The 23191-nt window shown below is 34.5% G+C and overlaps 2 protein-coding genes across 3 annotated transcripts; both read right to left on the minus strand.

Moving 5' to 3' along the window:
* Positions 1-376: 376 nt before the first annotated feature.
* LOC123922247 (PKS-NRPS hybrid synthetase cheA-like) lies at positions 377-3459 on the minus strand. Its single transcript, XM_045974981.1, has 2 exons — positions 1627-3459; positions 377-1528 (listed from the first exon to the last, which is right to left on the minus strand). Exons 1-2 carry the CDS (start codon positions 3457-3459, stop codon positions 377-379), a joined length of 2985 nt encoding a protein of 994 aa, XP_045830937.1.
* A 1159-nt stretch (positions 3460-4618) lies between these two features.
* Positions 4619-17890, minus strand: LOC123923471 (serine/threonine-protein phosphatase 4 regulatory subunit 3-like). 2 transcript variants are annotated; one of them, XM_045976160.1, is made up of 24 exons: positions 17562-17890; positions 15100-15180; positions 14305-14404; positions 14084-14168; positions 13939-13988; positions 13621-13700; positions 13267-13326; positions 12725-12824; positions 12559-12636; positions 11908-11975; positions 11729-11797; positions 11576-11653; positions 11398-11493; positions 10562-10632; positions 9965-10042; positions 9762-9855; positions 7970-8068; positions 7203-7420; positions 6995-7109; positions 6423-6554; positions 6227-6337; positions 6045-6154; positions 5853-5954; positions 4619-5755 (listed from the first exon to the last, which is right to left on the minus strand). In XM_045976160.1, the coding sequence occupies exons 1-24, from the start codon at positions 17604-17606 to the stop codon at positions 5227-5229; spliced, it is 2649 nt and encodes an 882-aa protein (XP_045832116.1). In that variant the 5' UTR covers positions 17607-17890; the 3' UTR covers positions 4619-5226. The 2 variants fall into 2 exon arrangements, with proteins under 2 accessions (XP_045832116.1, XP_045832115.1); XM_045976159.1 differs by having other exon boundaries at positions 5853-6154; positions 17562-17871.
* Positions 17891-23191: the final 5301 nt, after the last annotated feature.

A 23191-nucleotide genomic window follows, 5' to 3' on the forward strand; every position in this document is an offset into this window, starting at 1 on the left:
TATAGTATAGATACAAGAGATTATCATGTCTTCTGATATTTGGATAGTAGGATTATAGATATGTGTTTGTTTTAACTTTAAAAGAATAATATATATTTTTTGGTACTTTTAAAATAATTTTTATGATAACTTAAGTAAAAATAATAAAAAATATTTTTTTATACATTAAATGAGTGATTTTGACACTCAATAACTTGAATATTCATGTTAGAGATTTCAACTTAAAAATAATTTTTATGAAAAATTATTTGAGATAGTTTCATTTTTATAAATTCTTTTTCATATTCTATGATCCAAAAAAATTTGTAACATACTCAAAGAGAAACGAAGCTTTGTGTTTATTTTTCTTCAAATCCCAATCCGCTGGTATCTATTTCTATGGCAGTTTTGTCAACAAACATGTCTCAGGAGGTTTTGTCAACAAACGCGTCTCGGGCTGGATTAAGCAACCCAAAGATATTGGTTCAAATGATAAAACATTTAGAAAATTGCTTTTTAAGCCCCATGGATTGCTCTCAAACCCCCCTAAAATCCCAAAATACCCTCGCAATTGAAACCAGTTTCGTTTGGTAAATACAACCCGAAAGCAATTGCGTTCGGTAAATACGTGACGAACACGCTTGGGTTCGGTAATTACGTGACGAAAACGCTGCCAAAATACCCTCGCAATTGAAACCAGTTTCGTTTGGTAAATACAACCCGAAAGCAGATGAATTTTCCAGCTCTTATTAGTAGGAGGAAGTGGACATCCAGACTTCAGTTTTACATTGACACAGTGATATGGAACCATACCAATACAAATAATGTGTGCAGATGGATCAAACGGTGGCTTGGTACGCAGTGGAAAAAATGTTTCAGAATAACCTATATGATGCGATGTCAAACATACTACAACACGGTTGTAGGCCGTTGCAAGGATATGGCCCATATCTGGAAATGTGAACCATTTTTCTTCCGGTGCAATGCCATTCTTAGGCATTACCTTGGGAGGGAACAAACCATCAAGAATGTATTGTAGACGTGCCTCAGTACCGAAAATAGGCAGGTACTCTTTCCTAAACATGGTTAACTCTCTGATAAGTTTTGAACGAACTAATCCTTCACTATCTTCGCCCTTATTAAGACACTCTGCTGCAACGCGGAATCCACAATGCCCATCCCCTTTAACATCAATAATGTCCTCAATATATGAATGCATGAACATTGGCATATGCTCCATAAACGGAATTGAACGGCGAGGTATAGCATTAGGAGACAAAGTGCCTATGCGAGCAGTCTTCCTTTTGGGTTTGGCTGGTTTTGATTGTGATGCCTGACTGTCAGGATATCGGGCATCAATGTGCTCCCAATAAGATGGAGATCTAGTGGTAGAACTGTTACATTTACTTGACTTTGCCCGTTTTTTTGCACCCTTTGTATCTACCTGTTTGACCGGTGCAGTTAGCGATGTAATTTCTGGAAAAGCTATCTGTCGCAGTTGATCCCTAATTTGTAGCTGCATACTCTGATTTGATAATCTCAACCGTTCCTAAAACAAAGGAAACACAAATTTCATTTAAATAATTGAAACACAAGCACAAATATTATTCGTTAATATAATTCGGTAAATTTAAAGTATTACATTACCTGAATGACCCTAAACTCCTTCGAGCAGTCAACCTGTCCATCATCTGCTTCGTCAATTTGTAACCTCTTCCAATGAGTGTTAATCTCGTCCAGTCTAATAGGTAGCTTTTTGTCGATCTTCAATGCTATTAGACAAGCACATGGCAACCCGTATGTTATCTTCATCACACAACCACACTTTTTCCGATTCTTACCACATTCGCGGGAACGAATTTCTTCATCCCTAATAAAGTGTAAGGCTTGTCTAGATATGTTATACACCAACTTAGGGTACAAAAAGTGCTTTTTAAAATAGTGTTCAACGGCACTAGTACTCTGTCCAAATGACGTCTTTATTTTTATCAACTGGTTTGAAACCATTTCATTCGTCGCTTCCCAACCCTTGACCAAATCACCCTTACAATCCGGCAAGTATTGTTTCAACACACCATGTTGAGACTCAACTCTGTTGGTTGTAGTGTTTCCAATGTGCATAACACGATTTGTCCATACACTCACAATTTTTTCCTTCGCCTGATCTAAAACCATTGTTTCAACATATTTGACAAAATTTGGATAATGGTCAAACACTTTCCTGAAATCAACGACAGCATCAATATACGACTCTTCTGTTGTCGATTCTACAACTGATTTCCATTGACATGCGAGTGTTTTCTTTAACTTGACCATCTTTTCTTCTTTTGCGTTGCAAAGAGTCGTGAACTTAGCTTTCACGTTCTTATAAATATGAAACCGACACAGTAAAGCTGTTGATTTTGGAAACACTTTCGCAACTGCATTCATCAGTGCCTGATCCCTATCAGTGACAATGACCTTCGGCACTGTGTCTTTACTCTTCAGTAGACTCCGACACGTCTGAAGGGCCCATATGAAGTCTTCTTCTTTTTCATTCGCAATATATGCAAAACCAACGTTGTACGATTTTTCGGTAGAAGTTACACCAACTATCTCAAATAACGGCATTTTATACTTGTTGGTTTTGTAAGTTGAATCCAACATCAAAACAGTAGGGAAAGTGTTAAACAAAATCACACTTTCCGGATGTGCCCAAAAAATATCTTGTATAGTTGTAGAGTCACCAACTGTTCTACACTTGTGAAAATATTTGTTACTCTCACAACACTTCATTAGTTGTTGCATTTCAGTCATTTCACCCCTAAGTTCTTTCTTGAGCCTTTGGCGCGCATTGTAGACAGCTTTCATTGAAATATTGGTCTCTGGATTTCGCCCTTTCAATGTGGACAAAATGTTCTTTGGGGCCACCAAATTTCTTGTCAACTCGCATACAACCTCCTTCTCCTCCGGTTGTAAACGTCCCACAAGAATATGACCTTCATGGTTATTCGACAGCTCATGGTTATGCTCGCCGTTCACTACATTTAGACTCCATACCTGTGTTGACAAAAAGTAACCTCGCAACCTAAACCGACAGTTACATTTCCTCGTAGTTGTGTCCTCATTCTTTAATTTCCTTTTCCTCTCTTTGTACTCCCCGCCTCTTTCGCAACCCAACACAAAATACCTTTTCCTTCGGTAAGAACCGTTATCTGATTTAGCAATCACAATAGTAAATCCAGCTTTTTTTGCCTCATTGCGACACCATTTGATCAACTCATCTCGCTCATTGCAATACGGTGCATCATGAAAATATTTTCCCGTGTCAACTTTATGCTCATTATCACTGGGTTCCACAACATTAACGGCCGGTTCCACAACATTAGGTTGAGCAATGACAAGTTCCACAACATTAGGTTGAACAATGACATGTTCGACAACATTAACAGAGTCGGGTTCATCAATGTTTGTTTTCAATTCATCCGGAGGTTCCCCCATCCCAACACCTATGCATATTAACCAATACAATCAGACCCAATCAGCATACATGTTTTATTCAATGTGTATCTATCAAACCCAATTCATTAAGTAACATATTTTCAACATATTTCATAGAAACACCATTAAAATTGAAAAAAAAAACCGATTAAAGCAAAGATTACCTTTTGTATGACTCCAAATGAGATTAGGATCCCTCTATGAGTGAAGAAACGTTGATTTGATGCCTTCCAAAGCTCCCAAAATCGCCTTAGGGCGCAACAATCCGGATTGAGTGTAGAAGAGGCTATGACATGACAGGTTCTGTCATCTGCTCTATATAGGGCAACTTCGGTAGATACGAACCGAAACTTGGCGTTTTCGGTAGATACGGACCGAAGTTTGGCGTTTTCGCTTCGTATTTACCGAACTTAAAAATTTTTTAGGTCAAACGCTCACTTCGGTAGATAAGTACCGAAATCATGTCATACTGTGATGAATCTGCTTATAATGCTGGCCTTAGCTTAATGTCACATACCTTCGGTACACAATTGGTACACAATTACCGAAGTTATGTTGTTTTGGTTTGTACCTACCGAAATATTTCAAGGGTAAACCGGTCAATTTGGGGGGCCTGGGAGGAATATGGCAGGGCTTAAAAAGCAATTTTCAAACATTTAAAATAAACAAACTATATAAACCAATTTGGCATTCTTTTTTTATAAATAAAAAAATTATTAAAAACTTTTAACACAAAAACAATACACAAACACCCCCTAAATTGACCCACACGATTTTATCATGCACTTTCTACACTAAATTTTCTCTCAACAACTCTTTTTCCTCTTTTCTCGCTCACCTTCATTTTTTTTTCAAATAATTTAGTAGATAGAATTTATTGATTTATTTTTACCACATTTATCTTGTTTTCTTTTACTATTTCATTTACAAACGCAAAAAGGCAAGGTCAATCCAACATATTAGAGGCTTTAGGCGGATTTAAGATAGATTTAAGAATGAAGCTTTTTAAAAAGTATATCAAAATATTTCAGTGAAACGATTCAATTTTATTTTAAATGATATTTAATGAGGTAAACTTTAAGAGTTTACGAGTCGAATTTACAATTTGATTCTACTTAAAAGACGGAGTGATGTAAAAACTCATTCATAAAACTTGATGTAGAAGAACTGCACAGAGACCATTGCATATCAACAGTTTCATACAGATTTACAATGGATGATTCCCAAGAACAGTCGTAAAAAATGGCCCTAAAAACACACTGGCACATACATCCCAATCCCTACAATTCACCACCAAAAAGGGGAGAGAAAAAAAACATAAGAAAAACCTGTGTAGGGCAAATATTGGCACCCCCTGTCATCGAGTTCAAATAACTTAAAAAGAGGAATAATGTTAAAAAATATCACCTCTCATCTACAAATTGGGTACTCGCCCTGCGGCAAAAGCTATAAAAGTAAATAAATGAGCTGGAAGAGGTAAAATTTGGAGAGGAGAAAAATACAAAACTATTGCTCAGAAAAGTTAGATAAGTTATGCGAAAGCAACAACCACTTTTCTGTATTAATATTCTCCCACCTTGGTGGCACTGTACAGTACTACTTCCACACCACATGCCCTCGATGCAGGATAACCATTACACCCCTCTAGGTAAAATTCCTTTTGTCTCACACAGCATGCTTCTTTTATAGTCAGCAATGACTCAGCCACCAGCAAATTTATACGTCAAACACAATAAACAATTTGCCCCTTTGTACGAGTGTAGAAGCTTATGATCCATTCACAGCCATCTCTGGCGAGGATTTGGGAGGAAGCAGCGGACGTTCCTCACCTCCTATTTGTTTGTTATCTGATTTTGCATGCAATCGATCAGAAAAACTTCTAGAGGCTGAAGAATCTTTCTCTACAAGGTTATCTTCAGCTCCTATGTTGCTATTATCAGCGCTGCTTCTAGTAACATTTTGTCTGTCTTCCTGATTGTCTTCACTAGAACTCGTCCTCCCTTCAACTGTTTGAGCACCCGTATGGATATTGATTGCAGATTTCTTACTTGGTAACACAGCTTGGCTCAATGTTGAACACAAGGCAGCAAAAACACTATCTTTAGATTTTGAGTTCTTTGTTAGCTTCTGTTTCTTCACAAGTTCGGGATCTTTATCCTTTGAAGGAAGTTTCCTTTTCAGCCTGAGAGACTCCAGTATCCCTTCATCTTCCTCTGATGTTTCTTTTTGCTTCTTTGGTGGTGGTTTATAATCTTCATCGTCCTCATCATCCTCATAGTCAACCAGTGACCTTCGACTGAAAATTTAGATGAACACATTTTATGACACTTTTTTTGTCATAACATTTATAGCAGATTGACTTCTGAAAAGTGAAATAAAATAGACAAGTCTACCTTGACTGCGGATGCTTTGGTGTAACTCCATTGGAAAGACTAGGCTGTTGATGACCTTTATGATCACGTGAAACAGATACAGACGCTACATCATCCTCATCACTGATAAAATTTCCCCAAAGTTCAGAGACTCCACAACAACTACATAAAAAATTAAAAAATCTTATGATAGTTAAGAAAGAAGATATGCACCTGTCCTCATTAAAATAGCGTTCTTCTTCTTCTCTCTCCACAGCACGCTCATCAATTCGTCTTCGAAGGTCCACTACCGCAGCACCATTAGTCCCACCATTATCCACACACTGCAAGCAAGCATGCATGTAAATTCAAACCTACACGCTGATGCACAGAAATCATGCAGGGACAAAAATTACCTGCTCATATTTTACTTTCAGCGAGTGAATTGAGACCAAATGCTCAAATTTTACCAGCTGACCCCAATAAGAATCAACTAGGTGTTTTAGCAATAATTTCAGATCATTCTCCTACACAATACAACATTGTTAGTGTAACATTGTTTTAGTTGGGGGAATTTAAGATAAAAAATGCATAGTCATCAAAGTTTAATACCTTCCGAATATACTCGAAAAGTTCCAGAACAGCAGAGTTGAGAAGATTGTAACGATTACCATTAGCAACAAAGGCGTCTATAATTGGTTTGAGAATGTTATTCTTCACGAAATAATTTAGCATATGCTCATCCTGCATGTTAAAACTTGAAATTGTCAGATGTAGTGCATGTAAAGTAGTATTTTGGTTCTTAAAAAAATATTGGTTCACAAGAAAAGGAAATTGCAACAGAGAAAAAATCTAGCATTAAATCGAGATTTTTTAAATAAACCTATGGAAAATCTAAGTGAAACAATTTTTTAATTTATAACTGGACTGTGAGGATATCAAATCACTATTCAACATTTCAAATCGCAAATCAAGAAGCTAATTTTCAAATTGGGGGTTGTAAATTGTATCAGATATTTACAGTATTTCATGATAATGGGGACTTCCTACATTACCCATTATGCTGCCAGTGAAACTGCTATTGACAACTGATATTCTTAAACTAGCAACATCCTTTTCTTCAACCAATTTACAATTTCCCAGAATTTCATTACAAAAAATAGTGCCCAAGGGTTAAAACTTACATTGCGGGAGAGAACAGTTCGAACAAACCGGACCGCACAGACAACTAAGTATCTTTCTGCTCTCCGTGTGAGGAGCAAAATGTTTTCAATTGCACTATTGACAAGGAAATTGCACCTAAAAACAGCAGGGAAAGACGCCAATGATCAAAATTTGTATGATTAAAAGCATGGAGTTCAATCTGATTAATGCAGAGGAAGAAGGCATTACTTTATCCTGTATGGGTGATGAAGGACACAAAAGTATAGTAATTCACATATGTTCAATAATATCTCTGGTTTTGTTTTGCGCTGAAATTGAACACTTTGTCCAGGATTTGTTGATTTAATACTTGCATCGGCAATATTTTCTGAAGGACATGACGCTGTTATAACCTCAATCAGTTGACCCAAATGCTTCTCAAAGAAGATGTCAATGATAGTGTCCCTCTATCAGATAAAACTAAAGCAGTCAATAAAACAATTGCAGGAATATATATATATATCTTACCAACATAGAAAAAACTTCCATTTTACGTGATACATTATAAAACACAATTCAACATTAAAATATTATAACTGCGCAAACAAACTTAAATTTGTTGGCACACGGTTTTACCTGGGCCAAACTTTTTCAACAATTGGTAAAATAGGAGTATACTATAAAACAATTTAATGACACTCCTAAATTAAACAGCCAATACACTTCGGATGTAAAAGCACCACAAACTCACGAAATGAGAAAAACAAACCCCTCCCCTTAACCAAATAAAAAGTCAAGAAGATAGTTGACAGCAACAGCCAATATAGACAAAGAATAACACTAACAAAAAGGTTCAATATAAATTATATGGAGGAAAGAGATGTACCAATTTAAACTATATATAACTATTAAAAAATGAAAATGCAAAACAGCTAATATCCAGAAAAGGAACTGAATTCAATAAATTATCCATCTAGGTTTGAGAAAGAGGTCCAAGAAAATACAGAAAAATATACCTGTGGTCCAGACAATGTACTCGAGTCCAATAGAATACGAAGAATCTCAAGAAACTGGCAGTGCATGCTCTCTCCGAAATCTGTTACCATTCCCTTAACCTGTACATAATAGCACGACCAGCAATTACATGCAGGACTAGCCTTCCAAAAATCATAAATACATACATGACAGATCAACTAATAGAAGATGGATTTAGAACATACTGCTACATATGATATTAGTGTAACAGCTGGTCCAGAATCTGTTAGATTCAGTTAGGTATGGTTATAATTATCAGTTGTAACATATCAGCGAAGTTCTGACTGCTGCAACTGCACTTAGATCAGTCTAACCCGTACAGGAGTGTTTTCTTTTAGCATAAACCCAACTGAAAATGCAGAAGGTCAAATCTTCTGCATGGACCGACATTTTTTAACAAGACTACGCTATCGATACACCAAAAGTGCAAACCTCACTTATTTGTCTCCAACAAATCATGAGATTTTCTGTTAGAATTGGGCCTACCCCAAATTATCTGCACCAGGTACAATTATTCAAATTTGAAGCCTTCTATGAATAAGCTAAAATTCTATGGCAATTCTATGAATAAGCTAAGAAACACTCTGTTCAGCAAAACCCAAACAAAAAATAAATAACTGAATTTGGAACAAGTTTCCACTTAAAAATAATGTATATAACCGGATTTTCAAATCTGAGTTACTGCCGAACACAAAACTTAGAAGCTAATTTCAACAAAAACCATAGTTACTGTCAAATTTTATATTGGGCCTAACTCATCCTCACAAAACCGGCTTGTAAGGTGAGGGTTACCAAAGCTATATAAACGCTACACAGGCCATATCTCTTAGCAATGTGGGACTAAATCCACCCCTTCACACCCAACACAATGAAGGTGTTGGAGGCTGCAATGAAGGCAACTCAAATGCCGCAATTAGGCAGATGGGGGCGGACCGCAATGAAGGCGGAATATCCAACACACCCCCTCACGCTCAGGCCCAATGGGCCTGAAGCGTGGACGATGCGGGAAGCCCAACAATAGATCTAGGATAGGCTCTGATACCATGTCAAATTTTATATTAGGCCTAACTCATCCCTACAAAACCGGCTTGTAAGGTGAGGGTTGCCAAAGCTATATAAACGCTACACAGGCCATATCTCTTAGCAATGTGGGACTAAATCCACCCCTTCACACCCAACACAATGAAGGTGTTGGAGGCTGCAATGAAGGCAACCCAAATGCCGCAATTAGGCAGATGGGGGCGAACCGCAATGAAGGCGGAATATCCAACACACCCCCTCACGCTCAGGCCCAATGGGCCTGAAGCGTGGACGATGCGGGAAGCCCAACAATAGATCTAGGATAGGCTCTGATACCATGTCAAATTTTATATTGGGCCTAACTCATCCTCACAAAACCGGCTTGTAAGGTGAGGGTTGCCAAAGCTATATAAACGCTACACAGGCCATATCTCTTAGCAATGTGGGACTAAATCCACCCCTTCACACCCAACACAATGAAGGTGTTGGAGGCTGCAATGAAGGCAACCCAAATGCCGCAATTAGGCAGATGGGGGCGAACCGCAATGAAGGCGGAATATCCAACAGTTACAAATATGATCCAGAATTCCAATGTAAAGAGGAAGGCATACACTCACATAGACACATATAGTCTACCCTACTAGGTTAATTGATTTCTGTAAATTATTACACTTCAAGTCATCCAAAAACAAATATGATCCCATTTACATACAAAAAGTTGAATATGATCCCATTTACATAAAAAAAGCATACCAAGAGTCCTAGAAGAGCAACTCCTTCCTGCCGAACAACATATGATCGCAAAAGATTAGGATCCTGATTCATAAAAAGAAGGAGGATGTCTGTTCTGCAACCATCACAATGATTTCCTATTAGAAATTAATCATAAAGTAGTGTACAACCAGAACAGTCAACTGAATTTTATATAGAAACCTAACAAAAGGAAGAATCAATACCCAGTTAGCACAAGTTTTTTGTCTTGACTTTGCAGAACATCACTGACAATGTCAAAGATTCCTTCATTCATCAGATCCCTACAAACATCAAGAATATGAAACTACTAAACAATGGGATTCAACAGACACCCAAAATGTAGAATAAATGGTAAAACAAAGTAAGGGTATGTGAAATATGTATCACTGTTCCGAATCAGAAGAGTGTTGTTAGAAGTTCCGCTCAAAAGCAGCTATTACAGACATAACTTTTCATAATTATATATCAAAAGATTCCTCTGTCAGATGTTGTATGCTAATTGCTAAGTACGAACTTGCTAATTGGTAGGATGTTAAATCACATGTTACACACAAAATTTGACAAATTGAAATTCCAAATAAGGTTTAGTCGAAAATCTCTAACTTGGTCCATGTGATCATATAGGAAATTAGTAATAGACCAAGGAGAACTGGCTCCACTGAAGTCTACCATAAACTCCTAAAACAAGGGGTGGAAAATTAAGCAGAATAGTTTTTTATATGCATAACCGAAGTACTTCATTAAAAACCGACAATCAACAGAAGCAGAACAGGTTGTATCACAATACCAATGCAACATACCTAAAAAGCCGAAGCTGCTGGACCATCTGTAAGCTCTTGCTTACACTACAAAACTCATACAAGAAATGTACCTGTTCATCATAACATAAGAGGCAAATTATGTTTAAAATAAATAAGAGGCAAACTATGTTTAAAATAAAAATCCATGGAAAATCAAGACTCATGAGCATTCATCAAGGCAGCATCAACATCTATCCATTATAAAAATACAAGATAGGAAGCAACACACTATCGTTTTAAACCTCATTATATGATAGTTTTATACTCATGATTCATTTGGATAGAAAGTAAAGCAGTCTCCGTATCCTACTTGCAATATAATTTTTCATGTATTTACAATTGCTCTGTTATGGACTTCAGGGGCATTGTGATGTACATGACTTTTTTAGAAGAAAAAGAAGAAAATTTAACAGAACATTGTGTTAAAGGAAATATTCTGTTGTATCCAAAAGGTTTATTTTCAAAGACTACAAATGAATACCTTATCTGATTCATAAAAATGAGACCATATGAATGCAACCCTTCCTATTAAAAGTAACATTTTAGTGTACAAGCGTGAAGTTCATAAAGGCAATGGATCCATTGTACAAACATCGCATATTGATATATACAGTGGTCTGAACTCTGAAAAAGATGAAACTAAAGAACAAGGAAATGTCTGTTGAATTATTTCAGCACCAAAGCTCATGCATTGTTTAGTGAAAGTTTAAAACTGAAACAAAGGAGTATCTATCCACAGCAAATAACAGTTACAGCATTGTTCCATTCTAACTCAATATCTCGGAAACTCCAATTATAGACAGAAGCAAATGATACGATGTCTTATCAAGACCTACCAAGTTCTTCTTTGACTCTTGAGACGTGCTGGGTGATTTTAACCTAGCAAACAACTCCTGGATGAATGTATTGTCGTCCTTCAACATAGCAATAACCTAGAAAAAAACAGATTACTCAATAATAAACGCAACCCTATGTTAAATAATGTAATTTCTTTCTCTGATAAACACAACTTACAAAGGCATTGTTTGCATGTATTATGGAGTTAATGGTTGCACAAGTAGCATCGTCTAAGACTCTGGCCAAAACAACATCCTAAAAGTGGGAAAAGAAGGTAAGCTCACATTGAAGAAAAATGTCAGCAATAGAAGTCTCAAAAAGGAGCAAAACCTTCAAATAGCCAACTCTATATGTCTGATGTATCTTCGCCAGTGCATTGGGATCTTTTATAGGTATGGCCTACAAGAGAAAATTGACAACATACAATTGAGGTAAAAGTTTCTACAACATCTTCAGATCTACCCGCCACCTTTCAGTTCTCTAAAAATGAAAGGTAAATAAAAATATACCTCCTTAAAAACAACATGGTCCTTTAAGAATTTACGATGATGCTGAACAGTAGTACTTTCTGGATCATCTGCATGTTGCTAAAACAGGTGGTTCAGCAATCAAAATACGTGAGGAAAAGAAAGAAGAAATCAAAATGAAAACAACCAATATGATTTCTCTTTAACTGAAACCACTAACAGCAGTTAAGGGATGCTATAACACAATCAAGATATCCAAAACATTTTAAATTTAAAAGGAAAACAAGTAGAGAAAAAAATTAGAAAAATTACTCTTGTGGTCCCTTAACATAATTTCAGGTAACGATTTAGTATTTCATTTTTCCAAATCATTTTGGTCCTTCAACCATGCTTGGATATGGATTTCAAGCTACAAATCTATGGTTTCTTTCCATGTGCACTCTCAATCATAAAATATGTTATGCCCCAAAATAAAACCGTAGATTTGAAGCTTGAAAATCCATATGCAAATCTGGGTAAAGGATCAAAATAGCATGGATAAAAAAAAAAATAAAGGACAAAATTGTTGCTTGAGAATAAGTTAACGGACCATGGGAGGGAGTAATTTTGCCAATATACTATTTATGGAGTAATCACTGAACGAGAATAACTCATCACTCAATTGGGAAACTAATTTCTGAAGAATTCACTTACACTCAAGGGCACCGATAATGTCCACTATAAACTCGTCCTTAAAAATTTTCTCAAGAATTGGTGGACTATTAAGTAAAACTGCAAAAGTACATGTTACAGAATTAATAAGTACAAAATTGATAAAATAGGGATTCTAAATTAAAATGATGCAAAAATCAATACTGACTGATCCCTTTGACGATTTTGTAAATCGTGTGAAGGCTATCCATGTTTTCCAAGTCTTCACACATTCTAAATAACTCCATCAGCTTCCGGAAAAATTCTTGCTACATTATATAACAAAAATTAAAAATGATAGATATTACAATACAAAAAAAAAAAATACACCGGGAACACATTCTATTCAGCACTCTACCATACAGATGATTGATGTGATACACAGGCTTCTAAATACAGACGGAAAAGAAAACACAAAGAACTACGCAACCAAGCTTATGATGCACAGACAATAGACAGTAGTAATCCGCATTAGGCTTCTATTACAATTTGAAATTAACAGGATAATCATCACTGAAATGGCATATGCTCCAAGTGATATGCCATATAAAGCCACAACATGACAGACACAATATCTTCAGGAAATATGATTCTTTTCCTAACAAACTATTAAGGAAACATACAACACCGTATATTTTCTAGATAACTGGACACTGGTAACAACTTCATCTGTATTTATTTGAAGATAAGAATTGCTAAATGGCAGCTTACATTACTTGATAGTAGCTCTGTTACTCGTATTTGATCTGAAATGCTGCTGTCAACAACAGTCTGCAAACGAAAAAAATAAGCACTATATTCAAATTAAAATCATTCCCTGGCTGTTGTATTACACTCAACAGTACCGAGATTTTATGATTTTTAATGGATATTATAAAGAGAAAATCAGTATCACAGAAGCAACAACACGATGAGAATCAAACCTCGTTTTATTAGATGAGAATGAATAAAAAATCAGTAATAATGAAGAGATAGATAGAGACAAATTGAAGAAAGATGTGATGGACATGAAATTTGATATTATTAATCCACAAAAAATAAACAAGATTAAAGCAACGCTCAAACCTTAAGAATCAAAGGTAGTGTTGTTAGTTCAACAGCAGGCAACTCCCTTAACTCGCTGTTAGTGCTCTGAAATGGCTCATCTGATAAATAACAACAGCAATGGTAAAACATCAAATAATCTGATTTGGCAAATAAAGCAAAGGTAAAACACTGTAGTAACAATTTCATTTTACAAATATTTCAGCATAACTCTTTAGGTCAAAGTAGCAACAATATCGGATAATATGTAACATAAAAGAGTCCTTTTTAGAAGACACAAAAGTGCATCGTACTGACAGGTAGTAATGACTAATGAGATTAAAAATTTATGTCACTTACTATTTAAAGTATTGAAATGCATATTCCTCTGCACATTGCAAATATGGTCCCTGAATGAAACAAGCATAGTAATTAAGCTCAATCCACAGCAGCAACAAAAAAAAACCAAGAAAAAAGGTAAAAATCACCAGTTATTCTCTGTTACCATATGTAAGAGCATCCGCTAGGCTCTTGAAAGCTAAGCGCCAGTTCTGTGGAATATTCTGGATCTCTCCATGAGATAATTGAATCTGAGGATCAAAAACATCCAACAACAGATAAATAAATGAACTATAAATGCTCACATGCATAGATGAATTGCAATGCCCATTGTTGACATGTGTGTGTGTAAAAGAGAGAGGGGGGTCATATAAAGTTGCAAATAACCTTCTTGCTTCCTATAAATATCATCAGAACTGATGCGATGCAAAAGTATAGTCTCGTTGTCTTCTTCATCATAAACAAATAAGCCCAGCTCCTCTGATCGCTGCATTATAAGATATAAGATATTTTATATAGTTTGATTGCAGGTAATCTCAAGGTTAGTCCATTTGAAAAATAAAAATCAACTGTAAATAAACAAATAATATACATTTGCATATGGTAATATCATATGTGTATTGACCATCTATTCTTTTGGATACTATGAAGTATCAACGAAGCTGATTTTATCATTGGGAAGGGGAGAAGATGTAATAGTAATTATAATTATAATATTATATATAGGAAAAAATAAGTGTTCATCAGTAAAATTAATACACCCACTATTGTTATTTTTACCCATGTTTTCCTAATTTTTATTCTGATGTTAAAGAATGGGAGTCTTACCTTCCCATGAGAATATTAGATATGTTGTAACTCAACCCATTATATCTTCCTACTTCTACCTCGTTCTACCACAATTTTTTTATTTTGAATTTTTATATTGCTTGTATTACCAAGTACTTACCAAACACTGAATTATGCCTAGGAATAGAAACTAACACTTTCTAAGGGAAAGTCAAGCAGATACATGAAGTAGTCATGTCAGTCACAGACGAAAGCTTCAACAAAAACAAAAAAACAAGTTTTCTGCTACATAAATCAAATGGCATCATTGTATGTATTCTGTGGGTTCCATCATAAACTGATTAACCAAGTCATTATGTCACATATGAAAGTGCAGGAAAATGATTTACATACCTCCATATAATCAATAGTTACATGCCCAGTACCCTGGTCATCCCATTTTCCATCATCATTCAGACGGTACACCTTGACACGCTGAAAAACAATTAGAAGAGAAACTAAGTAAAGAGTATTGTTTGATATAAGCTGGTCAACAACAGAAAATACTTATTCATATATGCCTACAAAACACTGACAATAACAGTATAGAAGCAATAAAAACTACTGCCCTTACTCATACGGGTAAAATGCTTTAAACCAAAATTTAAGCACTAAAAAAACCACTACATAGTTACGGATGTTTTAGTGCAAATGTTTATTGCTTAGTGTTGGAAATTCCGCCTTCATTGCGGTTCGCCCCCATCCGCCTAATTGCGGCATTTGGGTTGCCTTCATTGCAGCCTCCAACACCTTCATTGTATTGGGTGTGAAGGGGTGGTGGATTTAGTCCCACATTGCTTAGAGATATGGCTTGTGTAGTGTTTATATAGCTTGGGCAACCCTCACTTTACTAGCTGGTTTTGTAGGGTTGAGTTAGGCCCAATATAAAACCTGACACTTAGTATTGAATAAAACTGAAATCCCACGTAGAAAAGAGATAAGGGCATAAAGAAAAGAGATAAGTGCATAAGGCCTTAAATGAGTTTATAAAGAGTGACAACCCTTACCTTACAAGCTGTTTTGTAAGGATGAGTTAGGCCTAATATAAAAATTAAATATGATATATCAAAGTCTGTCGATCCTGGCCACCCACAATTTATATTCACACACCGAGCCCAATACTATAGTACTGAGTGGGAGGGGTGTATTTTGAAAAACCTAAGTGTCACGTAGAAAAGAAATATAATTGAACAATAACCAGTGCATTCCAAATATTAACAGTAATAACAGATAAAAGTTTAAAAAAGAGAAAATGATGAGTATTACTATTATCCAACAAAATACCAGCTGAAGTCATAAGCTCTGGTATCGAGAAATTCGTCTATAGCTCTAACATGACTGTTTATCCAAAATTCACAAATCAAATGTTCCAGTGCTACTGGATCCTTGTCTAATTACTAAAAGCCGAAGAGCATGAGCCCGATTCCTGATAGCCTCAAAGTGGATGAGGAGGCCTGAAGGTAATGACCGAACTTTCACCCTTCAGTTTAATATTTAACTTCATAAAAAACCCAGGGGATAGTTTCCGCAAAACTAAATACATTTATTACAACAATAAGCATGTTCCTTCATTACCGTATTTGTAAAGGGACCTATAGGCATTATGTGGCAATGTGAGATTTTGGGTGGTGGTGAGAGCAGGGACGGATCCCGAAATATATGAAACGGGGGGCCAAAAAATCTATATTAATTTTTTTTTGTTACTGGGTTATTGATACAAAGTTATCCCTATTGTTTTCTAATTTTTAGTGGCTTTAATATTTTCTTGAAAGAAATTAACTTCTTTTTTTGTTAAAATGTTATTGGTACGAAGTTTTTACCATTATTTAGCAGTGACTAATCTCTATATATTGAGAATCCTCTGGAGTACACAATGTAGTTCTTTCATCCCAACCAAATTTTTTCATACACAAAACATAGATAGATCGAACTCTGACTACTTGCTTAAGAGATATATGATTCTTATTCACTTAAACCAATTTATTGTCCATGTATATTCATTCATAATATTCATAGTCTTATGTATATAAAAAGCTAATGAACAAGAGGGAGGGAGGGGCTGCTTGCCCCTGGCTAGATCCGTGTCTGGGTGAGAGTAGCAATCTGGGCCCCTCTCTCTAGTTATCGTCTGTCTTTTTTAGCTCCACCGATTCTAGCCAATCATATTCCTTCATTACCGTATTTGTAAAGGGACCTATCCTCTGTTTCTATATTAATACATAAGTTGATTGATCGATCAAGTGCTAGTTCTTAAATTCTCAGTTGATTACCTTCAAATACCAATCAACAAATGAGGGAAGTACCCTTGTTGATTGGTATATGCATGTGCCCCTGCTGAAAAGTGAGGGGAACAGTAGTGAACACTACTATTTATGTGACTGAATTATTCCCACGTAATCTTAGAAGCTTAGCTTCCAAGTTCCAACACATGGTTAATATCAGATGAACCGGCTCTCGTAAACAACAATAAGAAAACTGGTAATTCCATTAAAATCATATGACATCACAAAATTCCCAACTGATATTTAACATCACAGTTTCAACTTTCAAGATACATATTTATGAGACCGTAACTCTACTGTATAAAACAAAGAAATTGCCCACACAAGTTGAAGAAACCAAACAACGAAACTATAAGTTATAACAATTAAAAACACGAGTGAGTGAGAGTTAAAGTAAAGTAAACAAGTCTAAATGAATTAACGAATATAGCTAGAAACTAAGTACAAAAGCATTCGACAAACAAAATCGAAGTTTGAACTCAAAACAACATTAAATAGTATCAATTATAATCAATTATAATAAAACTAACTTGCCTGCATCGAATTAGCGTTAGTCTGTGGTTTCTCTGGCGCACCCATAACAGCTCGTCAAAATTGAAAGCAATAACGAGCATAACCAATACCGAGGACAGTAAATTAGGGTTTTGAAACGAAGGAGAATGAGAGAGAAAACAATTGCAGTGAATGGATTGAGTTTGGTTGGATCAATAAGAAACCCTAATGGCCATTGACGAAGCAGCGAGAAGTTTTTCTCTCTCTCTCTCTCTGCCCTCTTTTTCTATCTCTCTCCTCTTTTGATATTTTTTTCTCTCTCTGTGCAAAGTAAGACTGACCCCGACCTACGTTAGCACAAAAAGAAGTATACAAAATTACTTAGCGCAATGTATAATATGTGGATCTCCTAAGTTCTAACCCTAGCCGTCACCTTTTTTTTTTCTTCTTAGTTTATCAAAGAGGGGTGATTTCAGGTCAAATCTTGACCTAAAATCACCCCTCCAAATTGTTTTTTCTTTCTCGTTATTAAATAAGTGTGATTTTTCACATATTTGTTTGGTTTTGTGTTATTTGTTATCCCGTCCTTGTGCGGTGTATTCTGTTGTGCCGTCTCTGTGCGGTGTATTTTGTTTTCCCGTCTTTGTGCGGTGTTCATTTGTTTCAGGTTGAAGGATTAGATCCGATCAAGTACAAATCTATCCAATGTCGACTTTTGTGTTATCAACGCTGCAGATCTGGGGGCATGGACATTCCAGACATTTCAATATAGTCATATATGTAGGCTTATGTAATTTGCCGTTTTATGCTATTAACATGGATGCTGTGAGTTTGTTTGCAGATTCATCCTTTTTGTTTTTAGCAAATTTGAATTTGTATTACATCGATGTACTCTATCAGTTTGAATGAATGAATATCCTTTATTTTTAGTCAAAAAAAAAATGTATAATATGTGGAATCTCGTTATTGCCCTTTGGGTTTAGCTGGAATTATGAAATGGCCATTCACGCACGCCTGATCCATGCCGCACACAGCACATTATTATTGTCACTTTCTTTTTTATGACACATTATTGGCGGTTGTCACTTTGGAAAGTGAGGGAAAAAAACACAAATTAATGAATTATTTATTGTCATGGGTAGGGTTGGGAATAGGTCACGCAACTTATAGGCGTCTTCGGTCTGACCTGTGTAAGTCTGGTCTAGTCTGGCCTATTTAAAAAAAGTCTGTTTACATGAATAGGTCATGCTCGTGGCTCTAAAAAAGTCTACAAAACCTGATAAATCGGCCTGTTTATATTTAATTATTATTATTTATATATTATTATTTAATCATGTTTGTAATTTTATTAACTTTTAATTATTGTGCTAATCATTTTATTAGTTTTTTTCTTAATGTTGAAGAAATTATAAAAATTTAAATGTGAAATAAGCTTTTAAATAGGCTACAAGACCATGTCAGACTTTAAAAAGGCTCAAGTCAGGCCAAAATAAATAGCATTTGATAGGTCGTAGACCAGACTCAGGCCTAAAGAAAAATTGTAGGCCAGGCTTAGGCCTATCAAGGGCTGGCCTGGCCTGTTCCTAACCCTAGTCATTGGACAGTTTGATGTTACATTGGAGATTTTTTAAATGAAAAATAAAACTGGTCCCCGTAACTTTAGTCAGTTGGTAGGGATATCGCACTATATGTGCAGAGGCGGGTTCGAACCCGGAACACTCCACTTAATCACTTTTAAGGTGAATTTTCTAGCCACTAGACTATTTGACAACAAAAAAATGAAAACCGGAAGGAAAAAATTTATTAAATAAATTATGTAATTTATCAATTATTTATAGTAAATCATTTCTCTATTAAAAAAAAATTGGTTGACCAAAAAAATTGTAGAGCAAAATGCTAACGAGACTTCTCAAACAATTTTTAACCATTTTATTTAAGGAAAATGCTAAACAGTGCCCCCGGGGCACTCTTTAAGCATCTTAAATAGTAAGTTTTTGTTAAAATTTTATGAAAATGTGTGCAGTCAACGCCTCAAAAATTGAAATGTTCCACTTTTTGAGGAAATTATTTCTTTAAATAGAATGCTTAAAGAGTGCCCCGGGGGCACTGTTTAGCAAGACCATTTATTTAAATACATTAGAGAACTGCTATCTTCAAATTTGCTGACAAACTTTTTTTATATCACACGCTCATACTAGTGACATGACTTGTTGTATGGGCATGTGATGAAAAGAGTTTGTCAAAAAGTTTGATAATTAGCAGTTCTCAAAATATTATTTATTTAAAAAGTTAAATAATTTTTTTACAAAAAAAGTTAAATATTTTGATTTTTAATGTATTGACTTCACATATTTTAATAAAAAATTCTTAAAAAATTAAGATGTTTAAATAGTATTCTTAGTGCACTTGTTAGCAACACTCAAATAATAAATATGACCTGAAATTCATCTTAGAGGACATCTTAGAGGAATTTCCAGTAGATGTATGGCGTGTGCACGTTCATCTGTACTGTAGTACCATTGACATGTACTTGCAATTCTCAATATTTTCTCCTCAATGATCAAAAACATCAACTAAAATTCATCATAAGAGGTACATGTCCTTTGCTTGTTCTATCCTATTTTTAGCTACAGAGTACAAACTCATTGCATGAATGACATTCGAAGCACAGTGGAATATTTAAAATTAATATATCAGACTGCTTTATTATTCACAATAATTTATCTGGAAAACAACATAATAACGTTCAACTGGAGTGATTATATATATTTTTAAAGTAAAAAAATCTCAATTTTTGTCTAAAAAAAAAGAGTAAAATCTCAATCTTCAAGGACTGAAATCTATTTTAAGTTTAAATTATTCATACAATTCACAGTATGTCAATATCTCTATGATACGTACTACTTCTTTCTTACATTACTTTATTTTATTTTTTATTAATTTTAGTAATAAAATTTTTTTTTTTCATTAATGGGTTTTTACTTTATTTCATAAAAAAAATTATAATTAGCCGATGATTGAACATGAGATCTCAGGTACACTATTCAAATCTCTCATCATTAGATCGAACATAGTGGCTTAATTACATATCACTTTTTTTAGGGTTATGCTAATTGGTGCCCCGAACACTGGTTAAGGAAACCAAAAAAAAAAAAAATTAAATTGAAAATAATATTTTTTAGACTTTCGAGACGTTGTTTGCACAAACTTCAATGTCACATTACTGTATTTGTTTTCTTAAACACTAGCCCGGGACACTGTTTAGCATTTTCATTTTTTTATCGAGAAAAACTTGACTAGATAAAATTTTAGTAATATTGATGAATTAACATTAGCTGCAAAAAGATAACCCATATAAAAAAAATCTAGAGTATTTGATCTGTTTGGTTGGAAGGAAATAAAGAGAGACGGAAAAAAAATGTAATTGATATATAAACTTTGACCAAAATTTATTTTAAGTTTAGACGTAGTTTGTTATAGTGTGTGTTTGGTTTGGCGGTAACTATAATTGAGTTTCGTATAATTGAGTTTGATAAAATTGATTTTGGTTAAAAGTGAGTTCAGTGTAAAGTGATTTATGTTTGGATACCTTTATGCTAGAAGTGATTTTGTATGAAAAATGTTGTTTGGATACTTTGTGCCAAAATTACTTTTAGGTGTGTAAATGACCAAAATGGGTTTTAACATGTGTGTATCAATTCTTTACTCAATTTTAGTTAAATATTTTTCTTCAGATATTTTTTAGTTAAACATTTAAATTTATGTAGTATCATTTTTTAAATAATTATTCTTCAACTTAAAAAATAACAAATACAAATTTAACCCAATTATTACCCCTATTTTATTCGATTTTCTTTCATTTCTATTTTATATAATCATTTATTAATGTTTTATTATTAAATATATAAGTATTTTGTCCAAAAGAAAAAATATATATAAGTATGAGTTTTTTTTTTTTGGTTTTTTTGACAATATATAAGTATGAGTTTAATTACTGTATCAAATAAAATGCCTAATAAATAAATTTATACTAAAACGTAAAAACACGTTACTTACGTATAGAGAAATTAAAACTACTATAAAAGCGGAATCCTTTGATATTATTGTTACAGGTTCACGTTCTTGCAAATAAAGAGGATAAATAGTTATAGATAATCCCGGGTCATGATTTTGGCCCCATCATATAAGGGTAATAAAGGAAGAAAAGAAGTTATGTATTTGTTAGCAAAGCGTAAATAAAGAATTGGTTTTGGCTTCAACGCAGAAACTTCAATTTGCACCTTCCAATAGAATCAAATTTGCAAGAGAGAATCACGTTAAAGGGCAAAAACTCAAACAAGACACAAAGAGGACAAAACCACGTTTAAGGAGAAAAACGTGCGTTCAAGGGGTGCAAACTCCAAACCAAACATACACATAGCTTATTTTAGAAGAAAAAAAATCACTTTTTTTTATAAAAATAGTCACTTTTAATTGTTTTGCGTTTGTTTGTTACAAATTTTTAAAATAATCAGATGCTAAAAATAATCAAAAAAACAGCTAAAAATGAGAAGTTAGTAAGAGTAGCTTATAGAATAATAGATTTTTTTAGAGGAGGGAGAAAATAAATGTTAAAAGAAGAAAATTATTTGTAATTAAAAAAATTACTTTTATAAGTTGTATCCAAACAAAACCCTGATTATTGATTTTCATATTTTTCTTCCTCCCCACTTTCTATCCTTCCCAATGTTATAAAAACCGGACCGGACCGGCCGGTTCGATTGTGAACCTGACACAGCACCGGTCCGAAACAAGTACCAGAACCGCTAGTCCATTAAACCGGGATAAACCCGCTTTGAACCGGTCCGAACTGGTATAAACCAGAAAAATCAGAGAACCAAGAAACCGGAAAAACCTTTCGGTTCTCTTCTAATAAAAAATACTGGAATTTAAAAAAAAAATTATTTTCTATTTTCAAACTAGGATAAAGTTATTCTTTTCAGTGGAACATAAGTGCCAAACAGAAACATAAAAATGCCACTGTTATTTGTTATAAGAAAAAGAAAAAAAAAATACACGGATGATTTTGAGAAATTAAGGAATAGATCTGCTGTAGTCACACAATAGTTTTTTATTTCTTGATGGTCATACATAAGAAAGGAATGAAACAAATCTGAGTAAGAGAGAAAAAGAAGAAACAAGAAAATAAGAAGAAAAAGAAAGAAATTACATGAGAGAATAAGATAGAAAGTGAAGTGGAGGCTGCTCACTAATATGAATGAGAGAATATTTCAATTCTAGGGTTTAGCTTATAATTGAGCTTTTGGATCAATACAACTTGATAAAATAATGGCCCAATATATTATAAAATAAAACTAACTTTTTTTTTTTTGGAGAACTAACTTTCTTTTTTACTATGTAAAAAAAAATCAAATTATTGAGTCTAAAATTATTATTTATTTTTCAACATTATATTTATTTTTAATTATTCGGTTCAATAACAGTTTAATAGCGGTTCAATCGATCGAACCAGTTGAACCATGAACCGGAGCTCTCACTGATTCGATCTCCGGTTTTTAAAACATTGATCCTTCCATCCAAATAAATAATAAATAAAAATAAAATAAAGAGCAAACGCAAATGGGCCACCGCCGGGTCAAAGTAGAGCCCGAGCCCAACGGAGTTATCGACTT

Source organism: Trifolium pratense, linkage group LG4, assembly GCF_020283565.1.
Source record: "Trifolium pratense cultivar HEN17-A07 linkage group LG4, ARS_RC_1.1, whole genome shotgun sequence".
In the NCBI taxonomy this organism is placed as follows: Eukaryota; Viridiplantae; Streptophyta; class Magnoliopsida; order Fabales; family Fabaceae; genus Trifolium; species Trifolium pratense.